Consider the following 20,593-nt stretch of genomic DNA (forward strand, 5'->3'; position numbering starts at 1 on the left):
ATTTTGAAGGTCAAAATGGGTCATTCTGAGGTAAAATGGAGGAATTTGGTTTAGATGAAAGATTTGGGGATGATTTGGGATCAAAATGGGCAATTTGAGGGCAAAAGGGTCAATTTTTGCCCAAAACTGAAGAAATTTTGGTCCAACTGGGCAATTTGGGAACAATTTTAGGGTCAAAATGAGGATTTTTGGGGCAAAAGAGTCACTTTTCTAGTAAAATGTGGGAATTTGAGTCAAAATTACCTCTTTGGGGACAAAAAGGTCTTTTTTTTACTATAATGGGGAAATTTGGGGTAATTTTGGGATACAAGTGAGGAATTTGGGGTCAAAATGGCCAAATTTGGGACTAAAATAGAGAAATTTGGGGTGAAATGTTCCCTTTTTGGCCTGACAAGGGAAATTTTGGGATTAAAATAGGCGATCTGGGGACATTTTGGGGTCCAAATCCTCCCCTCCCCCCCACTGACTCCTCCTCCTCCGGCCTAGCCAAGCAGCCAATAGGATCACCAGAAGCGTCAAGGCTACGCCCACCACGCCGCCGATGACCAACGGGGGGAACTCGAACTCGGCTGGGGACGAGAAACCCCCTCAAAAAAAAAAAAAAGCTGGGTCAGCAAATATCCCAAACCCCCCAACACTGACCCAAAATAAACCCTGGGTCAGCAAATACCCCGAAAACCCCCAAAACACCCCCAAAAAAATCTCAGTGTTATGAAATACCCCAAAATTCCAAAAATTACCCCAACATAAACCACCCCAAGGTCAGTGAATAACAAAAATCCCCAAAATCACCCCAAAAAACCCTGAGTCAACAAATACCCCCAAATCCAAAAACCACCCTCAAAAAGAGCCCTAGGGTCAGCAAATGCTGCAAAAACATCCCAAAACTGCCCCAAAATATCCCCATTGTCAGCAAATACCCAAAAAACCCGCTGTGGACATCAAATGCCCCAAAAACCCCAAAACACACCCCAAAAAACAAACCCACAGTCATTAAATACTCCAAAAACCACCCCAAAAAACCCCAGGGGTCAGCAAATATCCCAAAAACCCAAAAAATCACCCAAAAAAAAGGACCCCGTGCTCAACTGGGTGTGATCAGTTGGTGGGTGTGGTAATTGGAGTGGGCATGATCGCTTTGTGCGTGTGGCCAATTGAGGATGAGTGTGGTAAGTAGGGAGGGTGGGTGTGGTCAGTGGGATGGGCGTGGTCATTGGGGTGCGTGTGGCAATTTTTGGGAGTGGTCATTGGGGTGTTGGAAGCCATTTTGATGGGTGTGGTCATTGCTTGTGGTCATCGGAGTGGGTGTGCCCGTTTGGGGGTGTGGTCAACCCTGTGGGTGTGGCCTTTTTTGGATGTGATCATAGGAGTGGGTGTGGCCAATTTGATACGCGTGGTCAATTGGGAGCAGTAAATAAGTGGGTGTGGCCAATTGGCAGGGTGTGGACATTGCACTGGGTGGGACCATTTTGGGGTAAGGTCATCGAGGTGGGTGTCGCCATCTAAGGTTGTGGTCATTTGGGCGGGTGTGGCCATTGTGATACGCATGGCAATTTTGGGGATGTGGTCATTGGTGCGAGTGTGGCAATTTTGATAGGTATTGTAAATTTTAGTGAGGAAGATGACTGGGCCTGGCCATTTAGGGGTGTAGGCATTGGGGGGGTGTGGCCATCCTTGGGTGTGGTTAACCCAGGGGGTGCAGCCGTTTTTGGGTCTGGTCATGGGAGAGGCAGTGGAAACGTTAATGACTGTGGTCAATTTGAGAGTGGCCGTTGGGGTGGGTGTGGCCACTTTGCGGTACGGTAAATGGGGTGAGTGGAGCCATTTAACTGTGGGGCCATCGGGGTGGGTGTGGTCTATTGCGGTGTGGTCTTGGGGTAGGTGTGGTCATTAGGGGGTGTGGTCATTACGGTGTGGTCATTGGGGTAGGTTTGGGTATTTTTCAGAGTGGTCATTGGGGTGGTGAGACCCATTTTGATGGGTGTGGCCATTACTTGTGATCATTGGAGTGGGTTTGGCCGATGGGGGAGTGGTGAAAACAATGGGTGTGGCTTTTTGGGCATCATTATTGAAGTGGGTGTGGCCAATTGGATGGGCAACTTCATTGGGTGTGGTCAATAGGTAGGTGTGGCCAATGGGTGGGTGTGGCAATTTTGGGGATGTGGTCATGGAGGTGGGTGTGGCTATTTTGATAGGTGTGGTCAATTTCAGTGAGGCAACTGAGTGGGTGAGGCCATTTGGGGGTGTGGTCATTGGTGTGGTCATGGCCGTTTTAGGAGTGGTCATTGGTGTGGCCAGTTAGAGTTAAGCCATTTTGATGGCCGTGGTACTGCGGTGTGGTAATTGGGTGGGCGTGGTCACTGATGAGTGGTCACAGGCATGTGGTCACATAGGTAGGTGTGGACAACCGGCTAGGTGTGATCATTGTAGTCGGCATGGCCAATCAGCCAGGACTGACCATTCCTGTGGGGGTTGCCAACCCCAATAAATCCCAATATGCCTCCTCCCCCTCCACTTTTTCCCCAAATCCCCCATTTTCCCCCCAAAACCCCCTCACCTACCCATGACCACCACGGCCACGCCTTCACTGGGCGGAGCCTCCACCCAGGCCCCGCCCACCTCCTCCTCCAGCAGGCAGCTGAAATTCCCAGAAAATTCTGGCAAAATCTGCGGGAACACCAGCTGGGACCCATCACCAGTGACGTCACTGATGACGTCATCGATGAGGTCACCCGGAGTCAGCTCGACACCATCGCGGAAGAAGCGGAAGCGGCGCCGAAAGTGACGTCGGCTCGCGGAACAGGTCAGGCGCAGCCGCTGACCCGCAGTGACCACGCCAGACGGAGGCTCCACCCAAAGCACAGGGGGCGGACACGGGTCTGGGAAAAAATTGGGAGAAAATCAGTCTTATCGGTGATTTTAAAATTCGGATTGGAAAAGGGTGAAAATGGGTCAAAATTCGATTTTTGGGAGGAAAAAAAAGTCTAAAATTCAATTTTTTGGGTGGGAATGGAGAAGATGGAGAAGAACTACCCAGTTTTTCCCAAAATCCTGATTTTTATTGGTTATAGGAAGTCCCACCATGACCCTGTTTGGATAGGGCTTGGATTCGGTCAAAAGGCCTAAAAATGGCCCCAAATTCAGTATTTTGGAGGTGGGAATGGAGAACGTGGAGACGATGGAGAAGATGGAGAAGAACCACCCAATTTTTCCCCAAGTCCTGATTTTACCCAAAACTCTGACTTTTCTTTGATGGAAGAGGTCCCACCATGGCCCTGGTTGGGTTGGGCTTAGACTGGGTGAAAAAAGGCTAAAAATGGTCCGAAATTTTGATGTTTTGGAGGTGGGAATGGAGAAGATGAAGAAGAAGCTCCCAAATTTTCCCAGAATTCTGATTTTTGATGACTTTAGGAATTTGGGGACCCCCTGGATGGTCCTGGAGGTGCCACCAAACAGGGGGAGATTCTGGGGTTGGGATTGGGTCAAAAAGCCTAAAAGTGGCTCCTGATACTTTCAATATTTTGGAAAAAATGGGGGGAAAAAAGGAAATTGTCAATTTTGGATCTTCAGGTGGAGATTTGGGATCATGATGTGACCAAACTCAACCACACCAAACCAAACCAAACCCAGCCAAACCCAACCACGAACCAACAATGACTAAACCGCACACAACCAAGGTCCAACCAAACCCAACCAAACCAAACCCAACCCAACCTTGACCCAACCCAACCCAACCAAACCCAATTCAACCTTGACCCAACCAAACCAAATCCAACCCAACCAAACCAAATCCAACCTTGACCTAACTGAACTCAACCAACCTTCCCTCTCCTCACCTTGCTATCTCCTCACCTTTCCCCACACCCCTCCCCATACCAAACCCTGCCGATTGCCCCTCAAAATCACCTTCCACCACCACTGCCACGGCCTCGCTGGGGTAGGAGGCAATCCAGCGCCCCTCGGTCATCTCCTCATAGCTGCAGCTGAAGTTCCCGGTCTGGTTCTGGCCGCTCCTCTCCACCCTCAGCCGGGCGCTTCCAGAACCTTCCACGATGCCCTCGGAGACCTCGAGCTCATCCCGGAGGAAGCGGAAGTGGCGCCGAGGGGCTTTGCTGGGCGGGGCCATGCAGAGGAAGAGGAGGGGCTGCCCTTGCACTGTGAGGCCCGAGGGTGTCACCGTCAGGTTGGGTTGGGTCGGGCGGTCTGGTGGGAGGGGGAGCGTCAGAGGTCAAGGTTGGAGGTCAAAAGGGGAGGGATTTTGGGGTGAAAATGGTGCTGTTGGGTCAAAAGGGGATTTTTGGTGAATGGGGGTGGATTTTGGGGTGAAAATGGTCAAATTTGGTGGAAAAGTCAAGGTTTGACCTCACTGGGGATGAATTTTGGGATAAAATTTCACCGTTGCATCTAAAGGCAATGTTTTGGTCAATGGGATGGATTTGGAGGTAAAAATGGCCCAAATTGGCTGGAAAAGTCAATGTCGGGTGGAAAACTCACGGTTGGACCGCAATGAAGACAAATTTTGCGATAAAAATTCCAAATTGGGTGGAAAAGTCAATGTTGAGTGGAAAAGTCAAGGTTGGACCTCAACATGGACAGATTATGGGATCAAAATGCCCCTGTTGGACCAAAAGCCAACAATTTGGTCAATGGGGATAAATTTTGGGATAAAGATGCCAATTGGTTGGAAAAGTCAACATTGAGCCTCAATGATATGAACTTGGGACAAAATGATGGAGTTGGGTAGAAAACGCAACATTGGGTGGAAAAGTCAAGGTTGGACCTCAATGGGGACGGATTTTGGGATAAAAATGCCCAATTGGACACAAAAGTCAAGGTTGGATCTCAATGGGGATAGATTTTGGGATTAAAACCCCCAACTGAGTAGAAAAGTAGTAGAAAAGTCAACATTGGGTGGAAAACCCAACCCTGAACCTCAGCAGGACCAGATTTTGGCCTTAAATCCCCAATTGGACACAGAAGTCAAGGTTCGACATCAACGAGAATGAATTTTGGGATAAAAACGCCCAATTGGGTGGAAAAGTCAAGGTTTAGTGGAAAAGTCAAGGTTGGACCCCAATGGGTATGAATTTTGGGATTAAAACCCCCAATTGAGTAGAAAAGTCAACATTTGGTGGAAAACCTAACCCTGAACCTCAGTGGGACCAAATTTTGACCCCACAACCCCCCCAAAACCCCCCACTCCAGGAGTTTCCACCACAAAACCTCGGACATTGATGACCACAGCCCGGCTGGGTGGCGAGTGGAGGACGCGGCCACCGCGCCGGACGACGCTGTAGGAGCAGGTGTGGAAGCCGCCGTCATGGGGCCCGGTGACTGTGAAGGTGTGGACAAACGTCCGGCGGGAAGCACGGACGTCGCTGGCCCAGCCTGAGGTGCCGTTGAAGCGGAAGGCCTGGATGCGGTCGGTGCTGGGCGGCGCCGGCGCGGCGCAGGAGATGGACACGGCATCGCCCACCAGGAAACGCGCCTTGGCCGGCGTCACCGAGATGTTGGGGGCGGGAGGGGAGAGGTCTGGGGAGAAAAAAGAGGGAAATGAGAAAAAAGTCAATATTTTGGAAGTGGGAATGGAGAAGATGGAGAAGAACCTCCCAATTTTTCCCCAAAATCCTGACTCTTCCCAAAATTCTGATTTTGTTTTGGGTGGAGGAGGTTCCTCCATGACCCGCTTGGGTTGGGCTCAGATTGAGTTGAAAAAGCCCAAAAATGTCCCAAAAATTCCATTTTCTGGAGGTGAAAATGGGGAAGATGGAGAAGATAGAGAACCTCCTAATTTTTCCCCAAAATTCTGATTTTTTTCCTAAATATCTGATTTTGTTTTGTGGAGGAGGTGTCACCATGTCCTTGGTTGAGTTGGACTTGGATTAGGTCCAAAAGGCCTAAAAATGACCCAAAAATTCAGAGTTTTTGAGGTGAAAATGGAGAAGATTTTGGAGATGGAGAACCACCAGCAGGTTTTTCCCAAAATCTTGATTTTTGTTGGTCATGGGAGGTACCACCATGACCCTGCTGGGGTTGGGCTTGGATTTGTCCAAAAAAGCCCAAAATAGGCCCAAAAATCGATTTTTGAAGGTGAAAACGGAGAAGAGGAGAAGATTGAAAAGAACCTCACAATTTTTCCCCAAAACTCCTGAGTTTTTGTTGTTGTAAGAGGTTCCACCATGACCCACTTGGGTTGGGCTTGGACTGGGTCAAAGAAGCCCAAAAACAGTACCAAAATTTGAATGTTTTGGCATGGGAATGAAGAAGATGGAGAAGGTGGAGAAGAACAACCCAATTTTCCCAAAACCCTGATTTTTTTCCTCAAACTCTGATTTTTTTTTTTTTTTTGGATGAAGGAGGTCCCACCTTGACTCTTCTTGGGTTGGGCTAAGTTTGGGTCCAAAAAAGCCCAAAAGTGACCCAAAAATTCAAGTTTTGGAGGTTAGAATGGGGAAGATGGGGAAGATGGAGAAAAGGGGGAAGAAATACATAGTTTTTCACAAAATCCTGACTTTTTTTCCTAAATTTTTGAAATTTTTTTGGATGGAGGAGGTGCCACCATGACCCTGCTTGAGTTGGGCTCAGACTGGGTCAAAAAAGTAAAAAAAAAACAAAAAACAAAAAATCTAAAACCACCCCAAAAGAAACCCCAGGGTCAGCAAATACCCTAAAACCACCGCAGAAAACCGCCATGGCTATCATAAACCCCCCAAACACCCAAAAGTCACCCCAAAACCCCCCTGGGTGATCAAATACACAAAAAACCCCCAAAACCATGCCCAAAATAAACTCCAGGGGCAGCAAATACCCCAAAAAACACAAAACCATTCCCAAAATATCCCCAGGGTTAGCAAATACCCCAAAAAAACCCCAAACCATGCCAAAAAACCCCCATGTGTCGGCAAATAACCCAAAACCTCAAAACTCACCCCAAAATAAACCCCAGGGCCAGAAAATACCCCCAAAACAACCCAAAAAACTCCCGTGGACATGAAAAAACCCAAAAATGCTAAAAATCAGCCCTAAAGAAACATGGTTCCATGGTTCAGCAAATACCCCAAAACTCACCCCAAAACCAATCCCACGGTCATCAAATACTCCAAAACCAAAAAATCCCAATATGTCTCCTCCCCCTCCACTTTTTCCCCAAATGCCCCATTTTCCCCCCAAAACCCCCTCACCTACCCATGACCACCACGGCCACGCCTTCACTGGGCGGAGCCTCCACCCAGGCCCCGCCCACCTCCTCCTCCAGCAGGCAGCTGAAATTCCCAGAAAATTCTGGCGAAATCCACGGGAACACCAGCTGGGACCCATCACCAGTGACGTCACTGATGACGTCATCGATGAGGTCACCCGGAGTCAGCTCGACGCCATCGCGGAAGAAGCGGAAGCGGCGCCGAAAGTGACGTCGGCTCGCGGAACAGGTCAGGTGCAGCCGCTGACCCGCAGTGACCACGCCAGACGGAGGCTCCACCCAAAGCACGGGGGGCGGACACGGGTCTGGGAAAAAATTGGGGGAAAATCAGTCTTATCGGTGATTTTAAAATTCGGATTGGAAAAGGGTGAAAGTGGCTCAAAAGTCGATTTTTGGGAGGAAAAAAAGCCTAAAATTCAATTTTTTGGGTGGGAATGGAGAAGATGGAGAAGAACCACCCAGTTTTTCCCAAAATCCTGATTTTTATTGGTTATAGGAAGTCCCACCATGACCCTGTTTGGATAGGGCTTGGATTCGGTCAAAAAGCCTAAAAATGGCCCCAAATTCAGTATTTTGGAGGTGGGAATGGAGAACATGGAGACGATGGAGAAGATGGAGAAGAACCACCCAATTTTTCCCCAAGTCCTGATTTTACCCAAAACTCTGACTTTTCTTTGATGGAAGAGGTCCCACCATGGCCCTGGTTGGGTTGGGCTTAGACTGGGTGAAAAAAGGCTAAAAATGGTCCAAAATTTTGATGTTTTGGAGGTGGGAATGGAGAAGATGAAGAAGAAGCTCCCAAATTTTCCCAGAATTCTGATTTTTGATGACTTTAGGAATTTGGGGACCCCCTGGATGGTCCTGGAGGTGCCACCAAACAGGGGGAGATTCTGGGGTTGGGATTGGGTCAAAAAGCCTAAAAGTGGCTCCTGATACTTTCAATATTTTGGAAAAAATGGGGGAAAAAAAGGAAATTGTCAATTTTGGATCTTCAGGTGGAGATTTGGGATCATGATGTGACCAAACTCAACCACACCAAACCAAACCAAACCCAGCCAAACCCAACCACGAACCAACAATGACTAAACCACACACAACCAAGGTCCAACCAAACCCAACCAAACCAAACCCAACCCAACCTTGACCCAACCCAACCCAACCAAACCCAATTCAACCTTGACCCAACCAAACCAAATCCAACCCAACCAAACCAAACCCAACATTGACCTAACTGAACTCAACCAACCTTCCCTCTCCTCACCTTGCTATCTCCTCACCTTTCCCCACACCCCTCCCCATACCAAACCCTGCTGATTGCCCCTCAAAATCACCTTCCACCACCACTGCCACGGCCTCGCTGGGGTAGGAGGCAATCCAGCGCCCCTCGGTCATCTCCTCATAGCTGCAGCTGAAGTTCCCGGTCTGGTTCTGGCCGCTCCTCTCCACCCTCAGCCGGGCGCTTCCAGAACCTTCCACGATGCCCTCGGAGACCTCGAGCTCATCCCGGAGGAAGCGGAAGTGGCGCCGAGGGGCTTTGCTGGGCGGGGCCATGCAGAGGAAGAGGAGGGGCTGCCCTTGCACTGTGAGGCCCGAGGGTGTCACCGTCAGGTTGGGTTGGGTCGGGCGGTCTGGTGGGAGGGGGAGCGTCAGAGGTCAAGGTTGGAGGTCAAAAGGGGAGGGATTTTGGGGTGAAAATGGTGCTGTTGGGTCAAAAGGGGATTTTTGGTGAATGGGGGTGGATTTTGGGGTGAAAATGGTCAAATTTGGTGGAAAAGTCAAGGTTTGACCTCACTGGGGATGAATTTTGGGATAAAATTTCACCGTTGCATCTAAAGGCAATGTTTTGGTCAATGGGATGGATTTGGAGGTAAAAATGGCCCAAATTGGCTGGAAAAGTCAATGTCGGGTGGAAAACTCACGGTTGGACCGCAATGAAGACAAATTTTGCGATAAAAATTCCAAATTGGGTGGAAAAGTCAATGTTGAGCGGAAAAGTCAAGGTTGGACCTCAACATGGACAGATTATGGGATCAAAATGCCCCTGTTGGACCAAAAGCCAACATTTTGGTCAATGGGGATAAATTTTGGGATAAAGATGCCAATTGGTTGGAAAAGTCAACATTGAGCCTCAATGATATGAACTTGGGACAAAATGATGGAGTTGGGTAGAAAACGCAACATTGGGTGGAAAAGTCAAGGTTGGACCTCAATGGGGACAGATTTTGGGATAAAAATGCCCAATTGGACACAAAAGTCAAGGTTGGATCTCAATGGGGATAGATTTTGGGATTAAAACCCCCAACTGAGTAGAAAAGTAGTAGAAAAGTCAACATTGGGTGGAAAACCCAACCCTGAACCTCAGCAGGACCAGATTTTGGCCTTAAATCCCCAATTGGACACAGAAGTCAAGGTTCGACATCAACGAGAATGAATTTTGGGATAAAAACGCCCAATTGGGTGGAAAAGTCAAGGTTTAGTGGAAAAGTCAAGGTTGGACCCCAATGGGTATGAATTTTGGGATTAAAACCCCCAATTGAGTAGAAAAGTCAACATTTGGTGGAAAACCTAACCCTGAACCTCAGTGGGACCAAATTTTGACCCCACAACCCCCCCAAAATCCCCCACTCCAGGAGTTTCCACCACAAAACCTCGGACATTGATGACCACAGCCCGGCTGGGTGGCGAGTGGAGGACGCGGCCACCGCGCCGGACGACGCTGTAGGAGCAGGTGTGGAAGCCGCCGTCATGGGGCCCGGTGACTGTGAAGGTGTGGACAGACGTCCGGCGGGAAGCACGGACGTCGCTGGCCCAGCCTGAAGTGCCGTTGAAGCGGAAGGCCTGGATGCGGTCGGTGCTGGGCGGCGCCGGCGCGGCGCAGGAGATGGACACGGCATCGCCCACCAGGAAACGCGCCTTGGCCGGCGTCACCGAGATGTTGGGGGCGGGAGGGGAGAGGTCTGGGGAGAAAAAAGAGGGAAATGAGAAAAAAGTCAATATTTTGGAAGTGGGAATGGAGAAGATGGAGAAGAACCTCCCAATTTTTCCCCAAAATCCTGACTCTTCCCAAAATTCTGATTTTGTTTTGGGTGGAGGAGGTTCCTCCATGACCCGCTTGGGTTGGGCTCAGATTGAGTTGAAAAAGCCCAAAAATATCCCAAAAATTCCATTTTCTGGAGGTGATAATGGGGAAGATGGAGAAGATAGAGAACCTCCTTATTTTTCCCCAAAATTCTGATTTTTTTCCTAAATATCTGATTTTGTTTTGTGGAGGAGGTGTCACCATGTCCTTGGTTGGGTTGGACTTGGATTAGGTCCAAAAGGCCTAAAAATGACCCAAAAATTCAGAGTTTTTGAGGTGAAAATGGAGAAGATTTTGGAGATGGAGAACCACCAGCAGGTTTTTCCCAAAATCTTGATTTTTGTTGGTCATGGGAGGTACCACCATGACCCTGCTGGGGTTGGGCTTGGATTTGTCCAAAAAAGCCCAAAATAGGCCCAAAAATCGATTTTTGAAGGTGAAAACGGAGAAGAGGAGAAGATTGAAAAGAACCTCACAATTTTTCCCCAAAACTCCTGAGTTTTTGTTGTTGTAAGAGGTTCCACCATGACCCACTTGGGTTGGGCTTGGACTGGGTCAAAGAAGCCCAAAAACAGTACCAAAATTTGAATGTTTTGGCATGGGAATGAAGAAGATGGAGAAGGTGGAGAAGAACAACCCAATTTTCCCAAAACCCTGATTTTTTTCCTCAAACTCTGATTTTTTTTTTTTTTTTTGGATGAAGGAGGTCCCACCTTGACTCTTCTTGGGTTGGGCTAAGTTTGGGTCCAAAAAAGCCCAAAAGTGACCCAAAAATTCAAGTTTTGGAGGTTAGAATGGGGAAGATGGGGAAGATGGAGAAAAGGGGGAAGAAATACGTAGTTTTTCACAAAATCCTGACTTTTTTCCCTAAATTTTTGAAATTTTTTTGGATGGAGGAGGTGCCACCATGACCCTGCTTGAGTTGGGCTCAGACTGGGTCAAAAAAGTAAAAAAAAAACAAAAAACAAAAAATCTAAAACCACCCCAAAAGAAACCCCAGGGTCAGCAAATACCCTAAAACCACCGCAGAAAACCGCCATGGCTATCATAAACCCCCCAAACACCCAAAAGTCACCCCAAAACCCCCCTGGGTGATCAAATACACAAAAAACCCCCAAAACCATGCCCAAAATAAACTCCAGGGGCAGCAAATACCCCAAAAAACACAAAACCATCCCCAAAATATCCCCAGGGTTAGCAAATACCCCAAAAAAACCCCAAACCATGCCAAAAAACACCCATGTGTCGGCAAATAACCCAAAACCTCAAAACTCACCCCAAAATAAACCCCAGGGCCAGAAAATACCCCCAAAACAACCCAAAAAACTCCCGTGGACATGAAAAAACCCAAAAATGCTAAAAATCAGCCCTAAAGAAACATGGTTCCATGGTTCAGCAAATACCCCAAAACTCACCCCAAAACCCACCCCAAAACCAATCCCACGGTCATCAAATACTCCAAAACCAAAAAATCCCAATATGTCTCCTCCCCCTCCACTTTTTCCCCAAATGCCCCATTTCCCCCCCAAAACCCCCTCACCTACCCATGACCACCACGGCCACGCCTTCACTGGGCGGAGCCTCCACCCAGGCCCCTCCCACCTCCTCCTCCAGCAGGCAGCTGAAATTCCCAGAAAATTCTGGCGAAATCTGCGGGAACACCAGCTGGGACCCATCACCAGTGACGTCACTGATGACGTCATCGATGAGGTCACCCGGAGTCAGCTCGACGCCATCGCGGAAGAAGCGGAAGCGGCGCCGAAAGTGACGTCGGCTCGCGGAGCAGGTCAGGCGCAGCCGCTGACCCGCAGTGACCACGCCAGACGGAGGCTCCACCCAAAGCACGGGGGGCGGACACGGGTCTGGGAAAAAATTGGGGGAAAATCAGTCTTATCGGTGATTTTAAAATTCGGATTGGAAAAGGGTGAAAGTGGCTCAAAAGTCGATTTTTGGGAGGAAAAAAAGCCTAAAATTCAATTTTTTGGGTGGGAATGGAGAAGATGGAGAAGAACCACCCAGTTTTTCCCAAAATCCTGATTTTTATTGGTTATAGGAAGTCCCACCATGACCCTGTTTGGATAGGGCTTGGATTCGGTCAAAAAGCCTAAAAATGGCCCCAAATTCAGTATTTTGGAGGTGGGAATGGAGAACGTGGAGACGATGGAGAAGATGGAGAAGAACCACCCAATTTTTCCCCAAGTCCTGATTTTACCGAAAACTCTGACTTTTCTTTGATGGAAGAGGTCCCACCATGGCCCTGGTTGGGTTGGGCTTAGACTGGGTGAAAAAGGCTAAAAATGGTCCAAAATTTTGATGTTTTGGAGGTGGGAATGGAGAAGATGAAGAAGAAGCTCCCAAATTTTCCCAGAATTCTGATTTTTGATGACTTTAGGAATTTGGGGACCCCCTGGATGGTCCTGGAGGTGCCACCAAACAGGGGGAGATTCTGGGGTTGGGATTGGGTCAAAAAGCCTAAAAGTGGCTCCTGATACTTTCAATACTTTGGAAAAAATGGGGGAAAAAAAGGAAATTGTCAATTTTGGATCTTCAGGTGGAGATTTGGGATCATGATGTGACCAAACTCAACCACACCAAACCAAACCAAACCCAGCCAAACCCAACCACGAACCAAAAATGACTAAACCACACACAACCAAGGTCCAACCAAACCCAACCAAACCAAACCCAACCCAACCTTGACCCAACCCAACCCAACCAAACCCAATTCAACCTTGACCCAACCAAACCAAATCCAACCCAACCAAACCAAATCCAACCTTGACCTAACTGAACTCAACCAACCTTCCCTCTCCTCACCTTGCTATCTCCTCACCTTTCCCCACACCCCCTCCCCATACCAAACCCTGCCGATTGCCCCTCAAAATCACCTTCCACCACCACTGCCACGGCCTCGCTGGGGTAGGAGGCAATCCAGCGCCCCTCGGTCATCTCCTCATAGCTGCAGCTGAAGTTCCCGGTCTGGTTCTGGCCGCTCCTCTCCACCCTCAGCCGGGCGCTTCCAGAACCTTCCACGATGCCCTCGGAGACCTCGAGCTCATCCCGGAGGAAGCGGAAGTGGCGCCGAGGGGCTTTGCTGGGCGGGGCCATGCAGAGGAAGAGGAGGGGCTGCCCTTGCACTGTGAGGCCCGAGGGTGTCACCGTCAGGTTGGGTTGGGTCGGGCGGTCTGGTGGGAGGGGGAGCGTCAGAGGTCAAGGTTGGAGGTCAAAAGGGGAGGGATTTTGGGGTGAAAATGGTGCTGTTGGGTCAAAAGGGGATTTTTGGTGAATGGGGGTGGATTTTGGGGTGAAAATGGTCAAATTTGGTGGAAAAGTCAAGGTTTGACCTCACTGGGGATGAATTTTGGGATAAAATTTCACCGTTGCATCTAAAGGCAATGTTTTGGTCAATGGGATGGATTTGGAGGTAAAAATGGCCCAAATTGGCTGGAAAAGTCAATGTCGGGTGGAAAACTCACGGTTGGACCGCAATGAAGACAAATTTTGCGATAAAAATTCCAAATTGGGTGGAAAAGTCAATGTTGAGTGGAAAAGTCAAGGTTGGACCTCAACATGGACAGATTATGGGATCAAAATGCCCCTGTTGGACCAAAAGCCAACATTTTGGTCAATGGGGATAAATTTTGGGATAAAAATGGCCAATTGGTTGGAAAAGTCAACATTGAGCCTCAATGATATGAACTTGGGACAAAATGATGGAGTTGGGTAGAAAACGCAACATTGGGTGGAAAAGTCAAGGTTGGACCTCAATGGGGACGGATTTTGGATAAAAATGCCCAATTGGACACAAAAGTCAAGGTTGGATCTCAATGGGGATAGATTTTGGGATTAAAACCCCCAACTGAGTAGAAAAGTAGTAGAAAAGTCAACATTGGGTGGAAAACCCAACCCTGAACCTCAGCAGGACCAGATTTTGGCCTTAAATCCCCAATTGGACACAGAAGTCAAGGTTCGACATCAACGAGAATGAATTTTGGGATAAAAACGCCCAATTGGGTGGAAAAGTCAAGGTTTAGTGGAAAAGTCAAGGTTGGACCCCAATGGGTATGAATTTTGGGATTAAAACCCCCAATTGAGTAGAAAAGTCAACATTTGGTGGAAAACCTAACCCTGAACCTCAGTGGGACCAAATTTTGACCCCACAACCCCCCCAAAACCCCCCACTCCAGGAGTTTCCACCACAAAACCTCGGACATTGATGACCACAGCCCGGCTGGGTGGCGAGTGGAGGACGCGGCCACCGCGCCGGACGACGCTGTAGGAGCAGGTGTGGAAGCCGCCGTCATGGGGCCCGGTGACTGTGAAGGTGTGGACAGACATCCGGCGGGAAGCACGGACGTCGCTGGCCCAGCCTGAGGTGCCGTTGAAGCGGAAGGCCTGGATGCGGTCGGTGCTGGGCGGCGCCGGCGCGGCGCAGGAGATGGACACGGCATCGCCCACCAGGAAACGCGCCTTGGCCGGCGTCACCGAGATGTTGGGGGGCGGGAGGGGAGAGGTCTGGGGAGAAAAAAGAGGGAAATGAGAAAAAAGTCAATATTTTGGAAGTGGGAATGGAGAAGATGGAGAAGAACCTCCCAATTTTTCCCCAAAATCCTGACTCTTCCCAAAATTCTGATTTTGTTTTGGGTGGAGGAGGTTCCTCCATGACCCGCTTGGGTTGGGCTCAGATTGAGTTGAAAAAGCCCAAAAATGTCCCAAAAATTCCATTTTCTGGAGGTGAAAATGGGGAAGATGGAGAAGATAGAGAACCTCCTAATTTTTCCCCAAAATTCTGATTTTTTTCCTAAATATCTGATTTTGTTTTGTGGAGGAGGTGTCACCATGTCCTTGGTTGAGTTGGACTTGGATTAGGTCCAAAAGGCCTAAAAATGACCCAAAAATTCAGAGTTTTTGAGGTGAAAATGGAGAAGATTTTGGAGATGGAGAACCACCAGCAGGTTTTTCCCAAAATCTTGATTTTTGTTGGTCATGGGAGGTACCACCATGACCCTGCTGGGGTTGGGCTTGGATTTGTCCAAAAAAGCCCAAAATAGGCCCAAAAATCGATTTTTGAAGGTGAAAACGGAGAAGAGGAGAAGATTGAAAAGAACCTCACAATTTTTCCCCAAAACTCCTGAGTTTTTGTTGTTGTAAGAGGTTCCACCATGACCCACTTGGGTTGGGCTTGGACTGGGTCAAAGAAGCCCAAAAACAGTACCAAAATTTGAATGTTTTGGCATGGGAATGAAGAAGATGGAGAAGGTGGAGAAGAACAACCCAATTTTCCCAAAACCCTGATTTTTTTCCTCAAACTCTGATTTTTTTTTTTTTTTTTGGATGAAGGAGGTCCCACCTTGACTCTTCTTGGGTTGGGCTAAGTTTGGGTCCAAAAAAGCCCAAAAGTGACCCAAAAATTCAAGTTTTGGAGGTTAGAATGGGGAAGATGGGGAAGATGGAGAAAAGGGGAAGAAATACGTAGTTTTTCACAAAATCCTGACTTTTTTTCCTAAATTTTTGAAATTTTTTTGGATGGAGGAGGTGCCACCATGACCCTGCTTGAGTTGGGCTCAGACTGGGTCAAAAAAGTAAAAAAAAAACAAAAAACAAAAAATCTAAAACCACCCCAAAAGAAACCCCAGGGTCAGCAAATACCCTAAAACCACCGCAGAAAACCGCCATGGCTATCATAAACCCCCCAAACACCCAAAAGTCACCCCAAAACCCCCCTGGGTGATCAAATACACAAAAAACCCCCAAAACCATGCCCAAAATAAACTCCAGGGGCAGCAAATACCCCAAAAAACACAAAACCATCCCCAAAATATCCCCAGGGTTAGCAAATACCCCAAAAAAAACCCCAAACCATGCCAAAAAACCCCCATGTGTCGGCAAATAACCCAAAACCTCAAAACTCACCCCAAAATAAACCCCAGGGCCAGAAAATACCCCCAAAACAACCCAAAAAAACTCCCGTGGACATGAAAAAAACCCAAAAATGCTAAAAATCAGCCCTAAAGAAACATGGTTCCATGGTTCAGCAAATACCCCAAAACTCACCCCAAAACCCACCCCAAAACCAATCCCACGGTCATCAAATACTCCAAAACCAATAAATCCCAATATGTCTCCTCCCCCTCCACTTTTTCCCCAAATGCCCCATTTTCCCCCCAAAACCCCCTCACCTACCCATGACCACCACGGCCACGCCTTCACTGGGCGGAGCCTCCACCCAGGCCCCGCCCACCTCCTCCTCCAGCAGGCAGCTGAAATTCCCAGAAAATTCTGGCGAAATCCGCGGGAACACCAGCTGGGACCCATCACCAGTGACGTCACTGATGACGTCATCGATGAGGTCACCCGGAGTCAGCTCGACACCATCGCGGAAGAAGCGGAAGCGGCGCCGAAAGTGACGTCGGCTCGCGGAGCAGGTCAGGCGCAGCCGCTGACCCGCAGTGACCACGCCAGACGGAGGCTCCACCCAAAGCACGGGGGGCGGACACGGGTCTGGGAAAAAATTGGGGGAAAATCAGTCTTATCAGTGATTTTAAAATTCGGATTGAAAAAGGGTGAAAGTGGCTCAAAAGTCGATTTTTGGGAGGAAAAAAAGCCTAAAATTCAATTTTTTGGGTGGGAATGGAGAAGATGGAGAAGAACCACCCAGTTTTTCCCAAAATCCTGATTTTTATTGGTTATAGGAAGTCCCACCATGACCCTGTTTGGATAGGGCTTGGATTCGGTCAAAAAGCCTAAAAATGGCCCCAAATTCAGTATTTTGGAGGTGGGAATGGAGAACGTGGAGACGATGGAGAAGATGGAGAAGAACCACCCAATTTTTCCCCAAGTCCTGATTTTACCCAAAACTCTGACTTTTCTTTGATGGAAGAGGTCCCACCATGGCCCTGGTTGGGTTGGGCTTAGACTGGGTGAAAAAGGCTAAAAATGGTCCAAAATTTTGATGTTTTGGAGGTGGGAATGGAGAAGATGAAGAAGAAGCTCCCAAATTTTCCCAGAATTCTGATTTTTGATGACTTTAGGAATTTGGGGACCCCCTGGATGGTCCTGGAGGTGCCACCAAACAGGGGGAGATTCTGGGGTTGGGATTGGGTCAAAAAGCCTAAAAGTGGCTCCTGATACTTTCAATACTTTGGAAAAAATGGGGGGAAAAAAGGAAATTGTCAATTTTGGATCTTCAGGTGGAGATTTGGGATCATGATGTGACCAAACTCAACCACACCAAACCAAACCAAACCCAGCCAAACCCAACCACGAACCAACAATGACTAAACCACACACAACCAAGGTCTAACCAAACCCAACCAAACCAAACCCAACCCAACCTTGACCCAACCCAACCCAACCAAACCCAATTCAACCTTGACCCAACCAAACCAAATCCAACCCAACCAAACCAAATCCAACCTTGACCTAACTGAACTCAACCAACCTTCCCTCTCCTCACCTTGCTATCTCCTCACCTTTCCCCACACCCCTCCCCATACCAAACCCTGCCGATTGCCCCTCAAAATCACCTTCCACCACCACTGCCACGGCCTCGCTGGGGTAGGAGGCAATCCAGCGCCCCTCGGTCATCTCCTCATAGCTGCAGCTGAAGTTCCCGGTCTGGTTCTGGCCGCTCCTCTCCACCCTCAGCCGGGCGCTTCCAGAACCTTCCACGATGCCCTCGGAGACCTCGAGCTCATCCCGGAGGAAGCGGAAGTGGCGCCGAGGGGCTTTGCTGGGCGGGGCCATGCAGAGGAAGAGGAGGGGCTGCCCTTGCACTGTGAGGCCCGAGGGTGTCACCGTCAGGTTGGGTTGGGTCGGGCGGTCTGGTGGGAGGGGGAGCGTCAGAGGTCAAGGTTGGAGGTCAAAAGGGGAGGGATTTTGGGGTGAAAATGGTGCTGTTGGGTCAAAAGGGGATTTTTGGTGAATGGGGGTGGATTTTGGGGTGAAAATGGTCAAATTTGGTGGAAAAGTCAAGGTTTGACCTCACTGGGGATGAATTTTGGGATAAAATTTCACCGTTGCATCTAAAGGCAATGTTTTGGTCAATGGGATGGATTTGGAGGTAAAAATGGCCCAAATTGGCTGGAAAAGTCAATGTCGGGTGGAAAACTCACGGTTGGACCGCAATGAAGACAAATTTTGCGATAAAAATTCCAAATTGGGTGGAAAAGTCAATGTTGAGTGGAAAAGTCAAGGTTGGACCTCAACATGGACAGATTATGGGATCAAAATGCCCCTGTTGGACCAAAAGCCAACAATTTGGTCAATGGGGATAAATTTTGGGATAAAGATGCCAATTGGTTGGAAAAGTCAACATTGAGCCTCAATGATATGAACTTGGGACAAAATGATGGAGTTGGGTAGAAAACGCAACATTGGGTGGAAAAGTCAAGGTTGGACCTCAATGGGGACGGATTTTGGGATAAAAATGCCCAATTGGACACAAAAGTCAAGGTTGGATCTCAATGGGGATAGATTTTGGGATTAAAACCCCCAACTGAGTAGAAAAGTAGTAGAAAAGTCAACATTGGGTGGAAAACCCAACCCTGAACCTCAGCAGGACCAGATTTTGGCCTTAAATCCCCAATTGGACACAGAAGTCAAGGTTCGACATCAACGAGAATGAATTTTGGGATAAAAACGCCCAATTGGGTGGAAAAGTCAAGGTTTAGTGGAAAAGTCAAGGTTGGACCCCAATGGGTATGAATTTTGGGATTAAAACCCCCAATTGAGTAGAAAAGTCAACATTTGGTGGAAAACCTAACCCTGAACCTCAGTGGGACCAAATTTTGACCCCACAACCCCCCCAAAACCCCCCACTCCAGGAGTTTCCACCACAAAACCTCGGACATTGATGACCACAGCCCGGCTGGGTGGCGAGTGGAGGACGCGGCCACCGCGCCGGACGACGCTGTAGGAGCAGGTGTGGAAGCCGCCGTCATGGGGCCCGGTGACGGTGAAGGTGTGGACAGACATCCGGCGGGACGTACGGACGTCGCTGGCCCAGCCTGAGGTGCCATTGAAGCGGAAGGCCTGGATGCGGTCGGTGCTGGGCGGCGCCGGCGCGGCGCAGGAGATGGACACGGCATCGCCCACCAGGAAACGCGCCTTGGCCGGCGTCACCGAGATGTTGGGGGCGGGAGGGGAGAGGTCTGGGGAGAAAAAAGGGGGAAATGAGAAAAAAGTCAATATTTTGGAAGTGGGAATGGAGAAGATGGAGAAGAACCTCCCAATTTTTCCCCAAAATCCTGACTCTTCCCAAAATTCTGATTTTGTTTTGGGTGGAGGAGGTTCCTCCATGACCCGCTTGGGTTGGGCTCAGATTGAGTTGAAAAAGCCCAAAAATGTCCCAAAAATTCCATTTTCTGGAGGTGAAAATGGGGAAGATGGAGAAGATAGAGAACCTCCTTATTTTTCCCCAAAATTCTGATTTTTTTCCTAAATATCTGATTTTGTTTTGTGGAGGAGGTGTCACCATGTCCTTGGTTGGGTTGGACTTGGATTAGGTCCAAAAGGCCTAAAAATGACCCAAAAATTCAGAGTTTTTGAGGTGAAAATGGAGAAGATTTTGGAGATGGAGAACCACCAGCAGGTTTTTCCCAAAATCTTGATTTTTGTTGGTCATGGGAGGTACCACCATGACCCTGCTGGGGTTGGGCTTGGATTTGTCCAAAAAAGCCCAAAATAGGCCCAAAAATCGATTTTTGAAGGTGAAAACGGAGAAGAGGAGAAGATTGAAAAGAACCTCACAATTTTTCCCTAAAACTCCTGAGTTTTTGTTGTTGTAAGAGGTTCCACCATGACCCACTTGGGTTGGGCTTGGACTGGGTCAAAGAAGCCCAAAAACAGTACCAAAATTTGAATGTTTTGGCATGGGAATGAAGAAGATGGAGAAGGTGGAGAAGAACAACCCAATTTTCCCAAAACCCTGATTTTTTTCCTCAAACTCTGATTTTTTTTTTTTTTTTTGGATGAAGGAGGTCCCACCTTGACTCTTCTTGGGTTGGGCTAAGTTTGGGTCCAAAAAAGCCCAAAAGTGACCCAAAAATTCAAGTTTTGGAGGTTAGAATGGGGAAGATGGGGAAGATGGAGAAAAGGGGGAAGAAATACGTAGTTTTTCACAAAATCCTGACTTTTTTTCCTAAATTTTTGAAATTTTTTTGGATGGAGGAGGTGCCACCATGACCCTGCTTGAGTTGGGCTCAGACTGGGTCAAAAAAGTAAAAAAAAAAACAAAAAACAAAAAATCTAAAACCACCCCAAAAGAAACCCCAGGGTCAGCAAATACCCTAAAACCACCGCAGAAAACCGCCATA

At 48.4% G+C, this 20,593-nt stretch overlaps 2 protein-coding genes across 2 annotated transcripts in view; both read right to left on the minus strand.

Annotated features, from left to right (window-relative positions):
• Positions 1-246: 246 nt before the first annotated feature.
• LOC134425979 (uncharacterized) lies at positions 247-14,777 on the minus strand (the record flags this gene model as incomplete). The annotated part of the gene is made up of 10 exons (XM_063170976.1): positions 247-587; positions 2,562-2,879; positions 3,907-4,203; positions 5,224-5,532; positions 7,186-7,503; positions 8,530-8,826; positions 9,847-10,155; positions 11,822-12,139; positions 13,166-13,462; positions 14,483-14,777. Coding segments are annotated over 10 exons (2,937 nt in total), but the record flags the coding sequence as incomplete, so codon positions are not given.
• A 1-nt stretch (position 14,778) lies between these two features.
• LOC134425980 (uncharacterized) overlaps positions 14,779-20,593 on the minus strand; it is a gene marked incomplete at its 3' end in the record, with an annotated part of 14,031 nt that continues 8,216 nt past the window's right edge. The window contains 4 exon segments of the mRNA XM_063170977.1: positions 14,779-14,792; positions 16,461-16,778; positions 17,804-18,100; positions 19,121-19,429. Of these exon segments, the coding sequence (XP_063027047.1) occupies positions 14,779-14,792; positions 16,461-16,778; positions 17,804-18,100; positions 19,121-19,429 (938 nt within the window).

This window comes from Melospiza melodia, chromosome 17 (assembly GCF_035770615.1).
Source record: "Melospiza melodia melodia isolate bMelMel2 chromosome 17, bMelMel2.pri, whole genome shotgun sequence".
Classification (NCBI taxonomy): domain Eukaryota; kingdom Metazoa; phylum Chordata; class Aves; order Passeriformes; family Passerellidae; genus Melospiza; species Melospiza melodia.